The sequence below is a fragment of the Carlito syrichta genome, unplaced genomic scaffold (assembly GCF_000164805.1).
Source record: "Carlito syrichta isolate Samal-C Ts95f unplaced genomic scaffold, Tarsius_syrichta-2.0.1 Scaffold222500, whole genome shotgun sequence".
NCBI lineage: Eukaryota > Metazoa > Chordata > Mammalia > Primates > Tarsiidae > Carlito > Carlito syrichta.
The window spans coordinates 250,218-268,340 of NW_007166596.1; the positions used below are offsets into that span (position 1 = coordinate 250,218).

The window sequence follows — 18,123 nt, forward strand, 5'->3', positions numbered from 1 at the left end:
AACATTTCTATATAAACATTGTCCTCCCCATTCAGCTGTAAAGTTAAAAGCAAAACACAACTAAAACCACACAATTTGTCACCTTATGTCGAAAAAGGCTCAGAAAATTTCTCTGTAATTGCACATTGAGAAGAGGACTACATAACAAATGCTTCAAGTATGATTCATGCCAATTATCATTAAGAATCGCAACATTACTGAGAAAGTACACTTGTCCTCTGGGAGGACGCTTCAGGGAAGTAATTTACAAGGAGCATGGCTGTATTATAATTTTTTAAAGGAAAAAATAGTTTCTTTGGCTAGAAAGAAACAGTGTAAAAAATCCCCTTTTTAAAATGCAGAAATAACTCCATTATCAATCTGCATTTATATTACTGCCCAAAAGAATGGGTCTGGAAAGACCATTTTCTGTACAGACACTAGTTAATCTCTGTATGAAAGACAGCATCTGGCATGGGAACAAACAAGGGAGATACTGGTCTATTAGCACACATAGAGACTTTCTTAAGGCTGATCCAGTGACGAACCTTTGGATCCAGAAGTATTTCTTCATTTCTTTTCTTTTCAGTTGAATTCCTAGTTAAAAAACTTGGAAGATGAGCTGTTCTTACTTTTCATTTCTCCATTTATGGAGAAGATGGAATAATGACACCAAAAGTACTTTGGTTTTTCTTTTAAAAATAATTTGCTTTCTTTTGCATGCCACAGGACAGATTTCTAGTTTCAAAACAAGGGTACAACAAGAACAAAATATCCCCCCCTTCCCAACCATCTTTCACCAACACAAGAAATCCTTCTGGAAACATTAGCAAGCGACTAAGCAGGTAACGAACCACTGAATCTACAAGTTAATACATACTTTCTTATGGTAGAATAACCAAGAATTTTCCCCCGAAGAAAGATTTTAATTTTTCAATTATAAAAGAGTCTAAGAGAATCATATGTGAACAAACAAAAATCTCTTATTCCAGGTTTTTATGGTTAAAAAAAAAAAAAAGAAACATACTGGCAGCTGAAGAAAGCTGAAACTCTTACTAATAAATAGATCCAAATTAAGAATTTCTACAACTTTTTTTAGAAAACAGGACCAGGATTCTTTTTCTTGTTTTTAATGGTGATCCTGCGGAATGCCTTTACTTCCATATTTACCTAATATTATAACAGTAAAACAGACACGAGAATGTTGATGACAGCTCAACAATGCTGGATTCAGGACGTTTACAGATACACTTTTGTTTAAAAGTCCTACAGGTTTATTGACTAAGGCTAGACAGCAATTCATATGATCCTATTTGGTGCATTTTCTACCATGGTCCGAGATCATTACATGGATACAGCCAAGGACTGGGCCCCAACTTTCAGGAAAAAGACCACAAAATAGAAAACCAAGGTGGCTATTTGGTCCCCCGAGTTGATAATTTGTGTCCCGGAACTGGAAAAACAAAAGGTGGAAAATACAGACTGCAACAGGTTAAAGGACTTGGAAAAAGTTGGTGGAGAGTGGCACGGTATACAAGTAAGGTCACTGGGCTTGGGACGGCAAGGGCGCTGCATTGAAAGAGCATCCATGGGACCAAGTGCTTCTAATGTCTGGTGGTGTCATTCCCTCAACGACTTTAGGATATCTGTATGCGATAATAAATAGATCAGTTATGTAATAAGGCAGTGTGTTGAATATGCATTCGTCCTGTGGAATGAACCACCACAGAGAGAGATACATGATACCATAACACATTCTTTAAGTTTTCTTGTGTTGTGTTTGATTTGTTTGTTTTCAAGGCTATCCAGGCTAACTCTTCCCGGGGATTTCCTTGGAGAGAAGAGTGGTCCGCTGAGGCTGGTTTGCTTAACCTCTCCTTTATCAAGAGATGATGACTGGCTTTAAAGAAAAATAAAGCTGAAGGTTGTTTGATTTTTATTTTTTCCCTTTTGGTTGCATCATTCTGAGTGTTTTCATATAAACAACGACAACAAAAAAATCACAACCAAAAAATAGTTTTTGATGCATCCAGTTGTTGTATCCTCAGGATGTTCCAGATGTTTCCAGGTAACTCTGTAGTTTACGGACTGTGGTTTTGTCCAGCGAGCAAAGATCAAAATCAAACGTTGTGTTTGTGATATGAAAGTGTCCAGTTTCTTCTATAAGGTTCACAATCTAGAGGAGTAAAGAAGAGAAAATGTGGGTAATTGACAGCAGACATCAAAAGGCATAGAATGAAAGACAGAAGGGGTCAAATATGGAACCAATGATAAATATCATTATTTACAGCAGGGAGGTCCTACTCCATTAATAGCATCAAACCATTTCTTAACCAATTTAGTAAGTCAAAGGTATATTAAGCCTTTGAAATCCTCAACTAGAGCCTGGCCAGCTTTTCATACCCTTTCAACTGATTCCCGCTTTCAAGTCATCAACAGAATATCTTACAGTGACTGGGTGGTTGTGGGGAGATGACATTTCAAGAACAGTTTAAAAATTAGTAACTGATTGCCTGAGCCCAGGGGTTCAAGACTAGCCTGGCAACTTAGTCGATCTTGTCTCTACAATACATCAAAAAATTAGCCAGACGTGGTAGTGCACACCTATAGTTCTGGCTACTTGGAAGACTGAGGCAGAAGGATAGCCTGAGCCCAGCAGTTTGATGTTGGGGTGGCCATGAGCATGCCACTACACTCAAGCTGGGTAACAGAATGAGACTCTGACTCAAAAAAAAAAAAAAAAAAAAAATTAGTTACTGAGTCAATGAACAGTGGCTATACTTACTAGATGTAAGGAAATCTAGCCCGGAAATAACAAAACTTTTTACAAAAGTAAAAGACATACATATATATCTACATAAAAATCATTTTTTTCGATTATATAATTGTTGGAAATTTAGAACATATAGAAACTCACAAAGAAAAAATAAAAACCATCTACAATCCCACCCCTTGAGGATGATGTGACAGGAAGAGGACTCAAGGGAGCCTTCTGGGGTACTAGATCTGTTTGTTGTTTGATTTGGGTGCTGGTTATATGAGATGTGTTCACTTGGTGAAAATTCATCTGGCTATATGCTTTATTATACTTCAACAAAAAAATTAAAACATATATTTATTACTTATAGTTGTGTTCAGCTGATTCCCTTGGGTACTTTGAGGAGATTTTAAATATTATCTAGAAAAGGGATACCTTTGTTTCCTCATTTGGAACAGCTATACCACATTTCTTATTGTCCTGGCTCCAATTTTCAGAAGAATGTTAAATGACAGTGGTGACTTACTGTCCTCTTGCCCTGGCTTTCAGGAGGACACTTCTAGAGTCTCAACGTAAAGGATGATATTCGTTATTGGTTTGAGAGACTTTAATCATACAGAGCATCTCTCCATTCCTATTGTACTAATAACTTTTTTCATAAATGGGTGCTGTGCTTGGGCAGTGTGGGTTTTAAGTAGGTGTGCTAGGGGTGAAAGGGAGGGATGAATGTTGATTTTAGCAAGTTTTTTGGAAGAGGGAGGAAAATTCATATCAGGATAATAGAAAAAAACATTTGCACAGAGTAAACATCTGGCAAACTTCCACTTAATTTTGGCTGTTACTTTCTATCACCTTCGATTTTTTTAGTTCAATAAACTTAAAAAAATAGAACAATTTTAATTATTTAGCTTTTTACTTATTGAACAAAGTTTTAGATGATCTAATGCCGGGCTGGAAAACAGCAGAACTGAAACTCTTAATTTTTTCTTCTTACAAATAGTTTTCTTTAAAAAATAGTAAATTTGCAAACTATTCCCTACAGATTAGTGATTCTTAATGGAAATCACTCCCAATTCCTGATGTATTACTTGACTTCCACAGAAGCATTAAGACATTTTAAACTTCAATTCAAATAACTGCTTCACTCCAGGTTGAGATGCTGTTGCCTTATCCAATGCCTGGAACTATTTTTTAGAGATAACAGTGACTTTAATAATAAAACAAGTTACTCTCATTGTGGAACTATGACAGACACTGTAAACTGACTACTTAATATCCAATTATCTCTTCTTCCTTACTAACACAGAAGCCCGATTTTCTCAGATTTTCTGAGATTTTTTCCATGCCCAGCTAAAATGCTTGCTTCCCCAGATCCACTTGTAACACTTGGCAGACAATACTGTTTACAACTTATTTGTAAGAAGTCACTATGCTCTCAGGAAAAGAGCATGGACAGTATGCATGTGTCTTTTGCCTTCTGTCCTTCTTCCTGTCTGCAATGGAGATGCAATGCCTGGAAGTGCATCAGGTATCTTTCCATCAAGAAGATGGTGCAACACATGAAAGATGGCAGGGCAGGAAGACAACAAGTCTGTGTCTACACTGGCATCTTTTAAGCCACCACATGGACCATGGATTACTTACCTCCAGGTCTATTGCTATATGGTGAGGAGGGAGCTGACAGGGAACATAACTTGCTTAAGCCACTAGATCCAGGATTCTGTTACATGCATCAAGAAATTACCAGAAGGGAGTATATTCAATTATAGTTAAAGTATACATTCATGTAAAAAATTATCAAATACTATATCTTATTACTAACACCAAACGACCTAAAATTGACATTTATTTGTTAATAGTTATAGAACTTTGGATTCTTACATACCCACTTACCTACAGAAACACACTCAAAGCTAGCCCACACACAGACCTATTGTGCCAATCAGATATTTACCAAATACTTATTAACATTGATTGAATAAAGCATATGTGTTTTTCAGAGTAATTTTTTTTTGGCTACACTGTGTAGAAATGCTATAGATCTAGTGAAAATGTGTAAATTTCAGGATAGAAACAAATAGCCGCATTAGAACTTCTGTAATTTCAAATACATACAATGGAGGCAATGACAAGTAGACCAGAGTTTGATCCCTCTTTGCAACCAGCTGGCCACTAGGTAATTGACAAAACATTTGGAATAGAATATTGAATTCTGCATATCAGGTTCTGATTCTGCACTCTTTGGCATAGGACAGAACATCATAACCTCTGATCCTCAGTTTTCTCATCTGAAAAACTGGGATAATGCTACCTGTTCTAGTTATACAAAGTTATACAGAGGATCAAATAAGATATGGTAAATAAAGCTTCCTTATAAACTGTAAACTGCTATATAAATCAGGGTAACATGATTATAATTAACTTATAAGCTTAACTTTAATTATCTGGGGGGTAACTAAACAGCAGATGAATTATCAGATTTAGTGGCCCCCCTCCATGACTGGTAGCCATTTGCACTAAAGTAAATAAAGCAAGAAAAATGGCAGAAACTACAACTTAGAAAAGCCTATTTAAATTTAAAAAATTCCAATAAGTATACAGGGAGTGGCCAGGCATGGTGACTCATGCCTATAATCCCAGCAATTTGGGAGGCCAAGGTGAGAGGATTACTAAGCCCAAGAGTTTAAGACCAGACTGGGTAACATAGCAAAACCTCATCTCTACAAAAATTAAAAAAAATAATTTGTCAGGTGCAGAATCACCTGAGCCTAGGAGGTTGCGGTAAGCTGTAATCATGTCCTACACTCCAACCTGGGTGACAAACTGAGACTTGGATCACAAAAAATAAAAAAAGCATACAGGAGGTCCCCTACATACGAATGAGTTCTAAGAGTACGTTCGTAAGTCCAGCTTGTTCGTAAGTCCAACAAAGTTAGACCAGGTACCCAACTAACACAATCGGCTACTAGCTACATCACTGCTGCTTTTCTACTTGCTTCTGGACATCCTGGGCTTGAAATAAAGATACTGTACTATTGTACTCTCTGCAGTACTGTACAGTACGCAAAAGCACAACCACTTGTAGAGGTTACACGCATGTAACAATATACACCAAACACATGAACAAACTTACATGACTGGACAAGCGAACACCCATCTGCATCTTTGAAAGTCTGCAATTTGAAGGTTCATATATAGGGGACTTAGTGTACAGGGAGACGAGGAGGCGGGAGAAGAGTAGACGAAGGCAAGTAGTTCCCATAATGGTCTAAGATTGCAATGGAAGGGTAACAGAAGTAGAGCCCTGCATTTTCATTTTAAAATGTCAGGTAAGTTGCCCTTTTAAGAAAACCATTTTCTATGACTCAACATAGTTGCTCTCTAATTACTTAACGACAAATAAGTAAACTAGGCAATAAAAACTCCTCCTAAAAAAAAGCCACATAATTTTAAAACAAATACATACATTTGCCCACTAGGAAATTCAGTCCAGGCATCGCTAGTGCACTGCACTATCTTGCAGGTTTCCCTGCTTCTATCACCATTCTCACACCTCCTCCACCACCAGCATGCCCCACTCTGCCTGCAGCTACCACACACAAAGATATCAAGAATATCTGATAAATCTAACTAAATGAGCTCTGCATTTTTATGGGAGCCCATAAGAATACATCAAAGTAGATGCAGAGACAGCCTTAACACAGTCATGGTAGCAGCAGCTGGGGAGTTCGGGACTATTTGCCAAAGGGAATGGCATTAATGATTTGAATTATTAGAGCATGTACCCATGTCCTCAATTAAGTAAAGGCTCCATAAAGGAAAATAAGGGCACATTCCTTTCCAGGAGTCCTGATAGTTAGAACATAGAAACACAACATTAACATGCTTTATTCCAATGACACAGGCCACAAAGCCTGAAAACACCCTGTTAGTGCCCAATGAATGTCACTCTGCCTTTCTTTCTTTTTTTTTTTTTTTTGAGTTGGAGTCTCACTCTGTCGCCCAGACTGGAGTGCAGTGGCCGCTCCCGGCCACCGCAGCCTCGACCTGCTGGGCTCCGGCGATCCTTCCGCCTCAGCCTTCCAAGTAGCTGGAATTACAGGCATGCGCTACCACGCCCGGCTGATTTTTTGATTTATTGTAGAGATGAGGTCTCGCTGCCCAGCGGGTCTCAAACCCGCGGGCTCAGGCAATCCACTCACCTCGGCCTCCCAAAGGCGCGGGATTACAGGCTGAGCCACCGAGCCCGGCTTCACTCTGCCTTTCTAAAGGAACAGCCTCTCTGCTGATGTAGTGAGGTTTGGCCTTGGTGGCATCACCCTGCATCATCCTGCAGTAAATAATCCCCTTCCAAAATAATAATAATAGAAGTTAGAGTGACTGTAGATAAGAAAAGCAGGCAACAGGGTACACACGGGTACTAGAAAAGGAACAGTGTGTAAACTGCTTAACTCATTCTTCAGACAAAGGTTGTTGTGAAAACATTCCTGATGGATCATTTCCTGCATGTAAGGCTTTTAGGGGTAAGATCTGCCCAGTGGCCTCGTATCATGATCTCAACGAAGGGACTTTCGTTGTGAAGATGTCTCAATCCTCCCTAACCATGTAGGCTGCCAGTTGTCTTTTGTTTTAAACAGGATATGGTCCACTTGTTACATCTGCGGCTTCCTCACCCGACTATGGTTTTTAATGATGAAAAGGTGAATGCATTGGTTTTAGTCTGATTATATTTTTAAAAACCATGCTCTTTCCATCCAAAGCAGCCTCTTGACTGATGGGAAGTAATGAACTAATGAACTACTTCTGCCTAGACTGGAGTCAGGGCTGGGATAACTTAGGTCTTCCTGTAGAATGGCCTCTGCTGTGGACTGGAAAGCACTGTCAACCCTATGATAACGTGTGCCCTAACCTGGGCTAAGTGGCAGGTCACCAGGCTCAAATCTACAAGGGGTGCTAAGATATGACAGGTAATTTCCCAGGACAGAGAAACTCATTTTCAGCAGAACACTTCTCAGGGAGGGTTCTCTGTGTTGTTAGAAGGAATGCTCCAATATACCACTCACTCCCCGTTCCCTGAAGACAATTCTAAAAGAGTAAGAACTGGTTTCTAAATTGCTGAATTGTCCTCTAAGAAAACCTGGTTTCCTGCAGAGTTTTTTTTTTCCCCTCCAGACTAGGGTACAAATCTAGGCTTAGAGCTGAATTGCTGGGTAGGTTAGATGTGCTCAACCACACATTCCAAAAAAATGTGGAACGTAGTTTAAAGAGGAATCAAATTATTCATCAGTCCTAAGTATTCAAGTCCCTTGGTGTAACTGCGACCACTCTCCTGTGTTTATACCCTATGGAAAAGTGGCTTGGGAACACAGACTCTTTGATGCAATGCTTTCTGTTCATTAAACTAGACACTAAATGCCAAGACTGTATGCCCCAGAGTAAAACAAAGCTATTAGCCCCTTTGTCTGAGCCAAATAAAATTGTCAGACCAGATAGTTGGATAGGATGCATTTATCAGCGAAGGACCAGGATGTGATCCTGGGTCCACCAGAAACTCTACTTCAGGTGTTCAAGTCTGCATAGCAGAGGATACGTAGACTTTATGGAATGCATTCCATGAGATGAGCAGCCGTTAAGGTGGAGAATAACATTAGTTCTCAATAGTGCTATGTTTTACAAAAGGAATTAATTAAGCAGTAAACCGTGACAGGACATGCATCATGGTATCATAATCACAAGCCTCAGCTGCATTACAAGGCAAAAGGCCAAAGACTGAGAGCTTTCAACCGGCCTGGGAATGCAATTAGGGTGAAGTGCTGTGTGCCCTGGAGTGCCTTTATGCCAGGTTAAAAATTCATAGATATTACGCTTTCCCTCTAGAATACTAAAATAATCCACTGGGATGAAATTCTCTGGTAAGCCACCTTCCTTCACAATTCTTTCAAAGGTCAAAAGGAAGGACAATGTTAAACTGGGAATGCCAATGACACCCCAAGGTAATACCTGCCCAGTGGCCTAGTATCACAGACTCACTGACTGGGCTTTCTTTGTGAAGATGCTCCAACCCTGCCTAAACATCTGTTTCACCCTCCTATGAGAATCACTATTTGGGCCCAGCTTGGGCATTAATAGCTTTATTGGACAAGTGGTTCAGAGCTAGTGTCAGAAAGGGATAGAAAAATTAGCCAATAGATTTACCATCAGCATTCAGTCAGTCAGCCCCAAATCACTGGTAAATGACAGATAAAACAATTTTCAGTTCTACAAAAGAAGGCTGAAGATAAATATTAGCAACGTACTAGACTGTGACTTAGGTTAAGCCAGTCAAATCCTGCTCACACTAACTTAAAAGGAACTGTAAGAAATGTAACTTGTCCACAGTTAAGAATCACAAGTCTGTAGACTTTTGTTCAGACCTAAAACTCTAGTATGGTTAAAAGCTTATCAGGCCAATCAGAAAACTTGGCAAGTTTGAGACCGCATATTTTTAGATTTAAGCAAAAATGTACACAGAATATAAATGTGACCATCAGCCATTAAATGTTTTTTTAAAAAAAGAAAGAAAAAGAAACCCACACACAGCTGGGGTAGATTAAGTACTAACTTCAAGTCTTTTGAACGTAGTAAAAAAAAAAAATTCAAACAATGAAACTATCTACAAATCTGTCCGGAATTTAGAACACACATCCTTCTCTTTGGGTGTTAAAAAAAATTATTTTATCAATAGTCACTGGTGCAATAGAGGCATACACTGTAACGGGATAAAAACTAAAAAAACCACCCTTCTTATCTTCTCAAAACATCAAATTGTGCTAATAGAAGTTTCTCAATTCTACAAGTATTCCACAGTTGAGTTCATAATAATAGAATGTACATTGAATAAGATAAGGGAAATGGAGAAAATATTTATTTTCCTTAGAACAGCACTGGCAAAGGGTTGCTAAATTGAATCACAAATGTTTACAACACTTGACTCAAATTCTTATCACTGTTTTCCCACGAACCCAGAAGCCTGGCCCCAAAGGTTTCTGCATTCCTACTGTCCCCTCCCTCAGCCCACATTATGACATCAACAGGCTGAAGGATCACTGTGTTTATAGTATCACCTCCAAAAGTGCTCTGTTCTCATCATTCAAAGGACCGTGAGAGGGAGATCATCACCACAGAGTTCCAAAGCAGATTTTCGGGTGGACTCAGAAATGAGAGCCCTCCCCCAGTGCTTTTCCAGGTGGTATTTTTCAGCCCATTTCTGATAGCTATCACACTAGCCCAGGACAAGAGAGGCCTTGAAGTTTCTGGAAAGGGTGGTGCTAAAAAGCATTTCTCACCTGCTGCAGTATGTGTCTTTCCCTCAGCGTCATTAACCTTCTGTGAAGCTCTACCAGTTCATCTAGGTATGCCTGAAAGAGAAGAGCACCCGCCAAAAGAACAAGCCTTTTAAGAAGGAGTTCAAAAATAAGTGAGTAAGTAAGAACATACAAGCAACAGCTGGAAATTCCTCCTTCTACCACTCTACCCCAGGCTGTGTGGACTCGGTGCCCAAGGGCCTTTGCAGACCAAGTCTCTCTTGGACTGACCATTATCTTCATCAAGTCAGCTTTAAAAAAGGGAGGGGGCATGAAATTCTTGCACATATTTGTTCTTAAAATCCAGGTGCATAGACTCACCTTCCTCAACAATCTCTCTCCATAGAGGAGGGGAATTCAGTGCTAAACATGTTACCACAGGCAACAAAAAAAGGGAAATTTGAATATGGAAGCATCAATGCACTTTATGGACAATTATGTCAGGACAAATTCTTTTTTTAAAAAAAAAGTTTTCCTGATAATACCAAACATTGCTAGCAAAAAATGTTAGCAAGTGTTAGAAGAACAGAAGAATGTCCCATGACAAACCAAGGTCTCTATTTAAATTAGCATCTGGTTTGTGAGGCGCTCCGAGGAAGGACAGAGTGAGTACTTCTCTTTCCATATGCTCAGACTCATGAGTCTGTTAGCATAACAATTTGGGTGCCCCCAGCACTATTTGCAATAAAGGCAAGGAAAGACTTGTAAAGTACTAGAGAGGTCTGCCCTGATCCTACAAAGCATGTTAGGGCCCTCCCCATATCAGGTGACTTAACCTCCATCAGGCCTTGCAGTCAGATTTCAGATGCATGGCACACACACTGGGAAAACACACTGCGCTAGGGTCAGATGTCTTGCTCACCTGCACTGAGTAAACTCACCTCCTTAACCTGCTACCTCTACCACAGTTCTCTAACCTCTCAATTCAACATGCCTGAAATCTCTTGGAAATGTAGGCATGGTGGCAAACGACAGCATAAGGCCAAGCCTAATGCTGAAGATCTAAGCAAGACATGGAAAATAAACTACAAAGCATCAGGATGAAGCACTCATCATTTGGGCATCTTGGGCACTTTGATGAAGAAAATGAAAGGAGAGCCAGCAAGAATGATCAAGGGGAACACAAGAAACGAAAGACGTGTCAGTGTTGCCGCTCTCCTAGTAAACAGACTTGAAACCTACCTTGTCACATTCACCATTCTTTATTTGCTTATCTGATTTGCTTTGCTTTATTGGACTTTTCACTTCAAGAATCTAGGGATCAAAGAGAACACTGCGTTAAATTTCATTTCAAGCACCTCTTAGCTAACCAGCCACATAAACAAAGGCACTCCCTGAATGAGATGTATAATATCATCACTTTCCAAACAGTGTTTCTCCTCTATACATCTTCTTTCTTTTCTTCCCATCTTATTTTCTCTTGGAAAATAAATTACTTGTATCTGAAATGCTGAGTCAGAGCAGTAGAACTTAAAAAAACAAGTGGATGATAAGGAAATTGATCTAAGCTTCCAAGGCTGCTTCTCTTTTGCCACAACACTCTCACCATATGCACAGCAGCTGAGTAATACTGAGATTATAGTCCCCTCTGGCAAGAATTTTTTCCTATTCATTCTGCTGTTTCAGCATGACTACCAGTGCTCAGTATGCTAGGGATGATTAAAAACAAACACTCAAATGCCCTTTTTAGCACCTGACTTTCAGATTCTAAAAGTTACTCATATCCACTAGATGGATGCAGCTTTGGAAACGAAGATGGCCATGAGTAACACAGGTTGCTCCCAATTTGGGATCCTCCAACTCAAGAAATAAAGAGATAGGACTGTCTTCTCTGCTTTAAGAAATGACATGTTTACTCACGGTAAAATGGCAAGTGCCTTTCCTTGTTTCTGGACCAATTACAACTCAAGTTATGAATAGTAGTTCTGCATACTGTTCAGAAGCTTTTGGTGGGGAGCTATGTTTCTAAGTAATAAAGTAAATAAAATAAATAAGTAAATGCAGCTGATTTCCTAGAGAGCACCTTCAAAATTGAGGATTATGAGGGAAATATTTTCAAGCCCTCACCTGAAAAAGCTGAGGACCACTAAATTTCCTAATGATGCTTACAAATGTGTATAAACATTAAAAAAAAGTAATTTGTTTTCTTCATTATAACTCATTATCAAGTGAGCTGTTATAATTGGAGACTAATATTAAAATGCCAAATAAAGAACTTGTTTATTTTAAGAAGACTCATATTCCTATCATACTTCTCTTTACCCATTTTCTACCTTAACATAATCACAGTTCTGTTCACAGGTCTACCATATTCCCATGCATAAAGAAGATTTTACAAATGAGTTCACTTTTAATGTGTACTGACAAAAACACTGATTAGGCTCAGAAGTCTAAGTTCAGTTCTTAACCCTGTTATTTAACATGTTTGGACCTCAAAAGATTAAATGAGAGAGATGAACAAGATAACACCTACATTCCCATTCAGCTTTAAAATTTTATATTACTAATAGACATTTTACTTACTGAGGGTAGGACCATGACATTTTGGAAAAAAGAGAAAATGCTTCTAAAAGGGGACATTTTTCTTTGAATTGGAAATAATGCGTAGGTAAGAACTATCCTTTCAATGGAGTTTCCTGAGAATACTTATTTTTTCATTTTTAACATTAAGATAACCAAATGTCCAATTTCACCAGGCTAACTTCAGATAGAAGATTCTCAGTAATACCAGGAAATTACTTAATAGCAGAGGCTAGGCAATCGTTTGTAACATGCTCCACTGTAAAGGAAACCAAATACTCCACTACATTCAGAATTCCCTCCTCTCTATTGTTGGAAGTGAGACCTCAAGGGAAAAATCAGCGCTGTGAGACCTAGGAGTAAGTAGGTCAGTAGATGGCACTCCTCGCCAATTCAGATACTGGGCTGGGCAGGCAGAGACAATCCGCTGAGATTTCAGGCCAGAGTGGGGAGGGGAAAAAAAAAAAACAAACCAACAAGCCTGCCTGCTTGCCTTGTACATCACAGAACTGAATTTTGTTCCCATCATATTCCGCCCCCTCCCAGGGTCCCCTCCCCCAACACACTGCACTCTGGGTGCTGAAGTGACTGAGGACATTATATTTGCAATGGAACTTTGCTAACGAGGTTTAGAGAGTTCTGCCACCTTCCCTTCAAAGCAGAAAACAGAACCTTTGGACGCTTAAGTCCCACCCCACACATTCCGTAAGTGCTACAGCACAGAAGGCCAAAATACATTGAAATCCTAGTTTCTTTCTTCTGAAGCTGTAGTGGCAGGAACAAAAGCTCCGGGTGTCAGTGACCCGCCTCAAGTTACTGAGTGGCTGCCCAGAGAGGGCTCAGTTAATCTTCCTTCTTTGATCTCTCCCTGCTCCAAAATAAACAGCTTTGTCAAAACCTCGTTCTGAGAGAGCTGAGCCCTGCTGAAGACAATTGTTTTATTTATGATCATTTCTTATCTTCAGGGAAACGACTCCAGAATATAAAAGTACAACACCTTGTCTTTCATAGGCTTATTTCAAACCAGTTTAACTAGATAGAGTCTTTAATTTCATTCAACACGCTTTGCAGCTGATAGGTGATTTATGATATTCTGAATATTAACTTGGGTCCGGTGTATCACTTTCTTTCTTCTTTCTCTGCCATACTTCTGGCTAAAAAAAAAAATCTAGTATTTTGTTTTTGTTTGAAATTCACGTAAGGAAGGTTTGAAGTGAAAAAACCATCTCTGGTTAAAATGATGCACACTCTTTATATTCTGAGTTAAGCTGTTCTCAGAGAAACAGAGCCACCCGGACTGCCTATACACATTATTTATAAAGATGGCCGTCCTTGAAAACAGATGAATTGTGATTAGTAGCACTTCAGTACTTAATGTGAGGATATGGCTTGACAAACAAACTTTCAAGATAATATTTTCCTGTATCCCTTTGTGAGGAATGACAACTCAGTTATTCAGCAGATGGATTCTCCACTGATAGATCTTTCATGTTAATAATCATTAGAGCTCCTAATAATACCCAGGTTAATTACTTGCTTTGTTGACAAATGGCTCTCTTTCTATTCACTTTTTTTCAGTAGACCATGTTTGACTCAATTAGCACTTTCTCTCTTCCCTAGTCCCAGGAAGGTTTGAGAAAAGACAATAGACAATTCAGTTTTTTTTTTAGCACTTTATAGAAACTTGAGAGATCATTATCAGTTTGCAGAGAGAGAACAGCCAAGGCGTATGGAAGAAGAAAACTCAAGTCTTCCCACTCTGGAGTTAGGTTTTCCCAGGATGTTTTCATCTATTTTGTTTGATGTAAAATTTCAAATTCATCTTCTCTCTCTTTCTCTTTCCTCTCTCCTTCCCTCTCTCACACATACACACACATTCAAACATAAGACTAAAGCCCATTCCAGAGTGAAATTTAGGTCACTTGTAGATTTTTAAGAATTTCTTTTTATTATCTTACTCCATCAGCATGGAGACTAAGAAATATTAGTGATTTTTAAAAAAGAAGTCCCAGAACCCTGATACAATGCAGGTGATTTGAGGGGGTAAGAAATCAGTATTAAATACCATTTTAATAAACCTTTCCTTACCCTTAGCTCTAAGATATAAGCCAAGGAGATACGCACTATTGTGTACGTATATTTCCTACCCCAGACTAGCTAAAAGTGGAGGCATATAAACTTTCTTATTATGCTTATAGGTGCACAGAGAAAATGCCACATAACAGTATTACTAGCAGAGTGATGAGTCACATGTGTGAAGCTACATTTGTCAAAGAAACATGCCAAGGAACTAGGGGCATGCTATTTAATCAGAGAAAGTGATTTTTACCTCTTCCCAACAGATGATATTGTCCGTTTTGGGTTTGCCTTGCTAGACAGGTGAAAAACAGTCTGACAAAGAATCTAAACCTTTCCCTAAAGCCAGAGTCAGTGCAAGACTGCTGCTCAAGAAGAGCTTAAAGACAGCTACAAGGTCTGAAAGGCAAGATAGGGGCTTGGTTGGGGCCACATTTCCTCAACAAGCCCAATCTTCACTGCGACTGGGAGAGATGCTGAAAGAGATTAGTGAGGGGCACAAAAGCACACCCTTCACTCTTGGCACTGAAGTATCCTGAGTCTGATACACCACCCAATAAAAGCAGAAATCAAGCCTATTTAGATTTATACTGGATATTAGTATAGTCAGCTGGGCGCAGTGCTCAAGCTTATAATCTCAGCACTTTGGGAGGCTGAAGTGAGATTGTCTAAACCCAGGGATTCGAGACCAGCCTGGACAACTTGGTGAGACCTCATCTCTTCAATAAATCAAAAAATTAGCTGGGCATAGTGGCATGTGCCTGTAGTTCCAGTTCCTTGGAAAGCTGAGGTAGAATGATCTCCTGAGCCACTGCACTCCAGACTGGATGACAGAGTGAGACTCCAACTCAAAAAAAAAAAAAATAAAAATAAAAAAAAGTATAGACAAGGTTCAAGTTCGATTCTACAGAATTCTATTCTATCGTTTGCTCTTACTAAAGTACAAATTTACAAAAGAATCCCAAGTTAGCTAGTTAGCCAGCCTAGGGTTCTTCTCAACTTACTGGCTGTTGTTATGTTTATGTCTTTCCTCTTTTTTCTCTCCCCGGAAATGCTTGACTTGTAGTGATGGGCAGCCACACCTGAGGCAAAAGACGGCTGAGCCATGGGCACAGCTGGCCCTCGAGATGGAGATGGGGAGACATAGGGACAGCAGGGAGCCAGGATATGGAATAAGAAGTAACTAGGCTGGGTTAGGTGGCTCAGCCTGTAATCCCAGCAATTTGGGAGGCCGAGGCGAATGGATTACCCGAGCCCATGGGTCGAGACTAGCTTGGGCAACTTGGCGAGACTTCATTTCTACAATAAATCAAAAAATTAGCTGAGTGTGATAGCACACGCCTGTAGTTCTGGCTACTTGAAAGGCTGAGGCAGAAGGATCGCTGGAGCCCAGCAAGTCAACGCTGGGGTGGCCGTGAGTGTGCCACTGCACTCCAGCCTGGGCAACAGAGTGAGACTCCAACTCAAAAAAAAAAAAAAAAAAAAAAAAAAGAAGTAACTAACTCTCTGAACGCCCTATCTGCAACAGGTGATGAAGCTGGGCTTTTGTTCATACATAAGACAACGGAACTGCAGGTGAATGGTAACTGGTACAGTAGAGAACACTGGTATCATTCTTACTTAAAAGTGAAGGATTTAAGTTAAAGACAAAGATTATAAATGAGGAATTTTAAAATTTAAGAGATTTTTGTTTGTGCTTTATACAAAATTTAAAAATAAAATGTCATCAGATGGCTGGGCTCAGTAGCTCAGCCTGTCATCCCAGCACTTTGGGAGGCTGAGGCAAGTGGACTGTCTGAGCCCACAGGCTCGAGATCAGCCTGGGCAACTTAGCGAGACCTCATCTCTACAATACAAAAAATCAAAAATTAGCTGGGCGTGGTAAGCACGTGTCTGTGGTTCCGGCTACTTGGAAGGCTGATGCAGAAAGATACCCAGAGCCCAGCAGGGCGACACTGGGGTGGTTGTGAGTATGCCGTGGCACTCCAGCCTGGGCAACAGTGAGACTCTAACACATACACACTCAAAAAATGTCACCAGGTATAAAATAACATTTTTCAAGTAGAAGAAAGATCACACATTCAAGGGCAAGACTATCTAAAATAGTCTTTGTTGGACATCTGTAACAGAATATCTTCAGAAAAACACAGTTCTTTAATTTTCAAGTTAATATTCATACAGTAACTTGAATTAAGCAACTATTGTAGAGGTCACAGGAAATCTGTCTAAATGAAAAGATAAGAATAACTTAAATAAGTATCAACTCAATGCATGATGAGGTTTCACTATATTCATGGTACTTGAAACAGTATATTTTAGTAGGTAATGGAAATATTCCAATCTTACTCATTTAACAAAAAGTCTTCATCACAGCCTGCAAAGTTCTTCCTAGACCTTCTCCAAGTGATTGTATTTTGAGTTACTGTCAAATGAATAGGTTTCCCTCTGGCTTGATTTATAACAGAGATAATGACCATTACTTTCTCTGAGTTTTATTAATTATTCCTTACAATTCCAAGTAGTGATCCTTTTGTCTTAGACAAGAAAACTGTGGCAGAGCATCTAAAATAATAAACTACCATCAACTGAGTGCTAGATGGGGCTGTGTACTGCCTCCTGCTCTTTACATGTATTATTTGTCATCTTCCCAATAACCTGCAAGATTGGGTTAATGTCATTTACAGATAAAGAAACTAAGAATCAGAAGTTACAAGTTAAGTTTCCCACCAGTAAACTACCAGTAGTAAAGAATCAAGCTTTATACTAGCCCCAAAGGTCACATACATTCTAATTAAGTCACCTACTTACTGCTGATGTGTGAAGTATATAGAAGTCAGGGGTAAATGGGCAATACTTTTTGTCACCATCCTTCCTGCACCTACTAAATTGACCAATTCAATGGAACATACTCATCTTCTTGTGAATAGAGAAGTTCTTTTACCCTATGTGTTTATTCCTAAGGTTATGGCTTCCCATCTACGTGGCATCAAGAGGGCCTTCACTTACAATTAAGGGGTGAAGAGTTTTATGTGCTCTGTAAAAATAATTATGTCTAGCTCTGCGCAGTTCTGAAAAACGCAAACCCCACAATTTACCTGGTTGTTGTTGGTTTTTAATAAGGGTGGTGGAGGTTCGTGGTGGAGGGGTGAAGAAGCAGAACTGCTTTCACTATCGCTGCCATCACTTAAGCTAACTCTGAAAAGAAACAGAGAGAAGCCATACGCATCACTACAGTCGGATGATTCTTGATATATCCATGGAAATAGGCATGGAAAACAAGGAATCCAAACAACTAACCACTGAAAAGTTCATTTTAATTCACAATGACGAAAATGTATTGGTGATTACTTTACATCTGGAACTGTGTTAAGTACTTTACCTTCCATTTCTCTTTTCTTGACCTATTTCACAGATGAGTAAATTGAAATTTAGACTGTGTCACTCATC

At 39.3% G+C, this 18,123-nt stretch overlaps 1 protein-coding gene across 1 annotated transcript in view; it reads right to left on the reverse strand.

Annotated features, from left to right (window-relative positions):
- Positions 1–657: 657 nt before the first annotated feature.
- Positions 658–18,123, reverse strand: part of MLLT3 (MLLT3, super elongation complex subunit) — a 122,479-nt gene continuing 105,013 nt past the window's right edge. Inside the window, exons 7-10 of the mRNA XM_021709425.1 lie at positions 17,772–17,871; positions 11,263–11,334; positions 10,063–10,134; positions 658–2,155 (exon numbers count right to left, since the gene is read on the reverse strand). Coding sequence (XP_021565100.1) covers positions 2,024–2,155; positions 10,063–10,134; positions 11,263–11,334; positions 17,772–17,871 — 376 coding nt within the window. The 3' untranslated portion in view covers positions 658–2,023. The remainder of the gene's footprint in view (positions 2,156–10,062; positions 10,135–11,262; positions 11,335–17,771; positions 17,872–18,123) is intronic.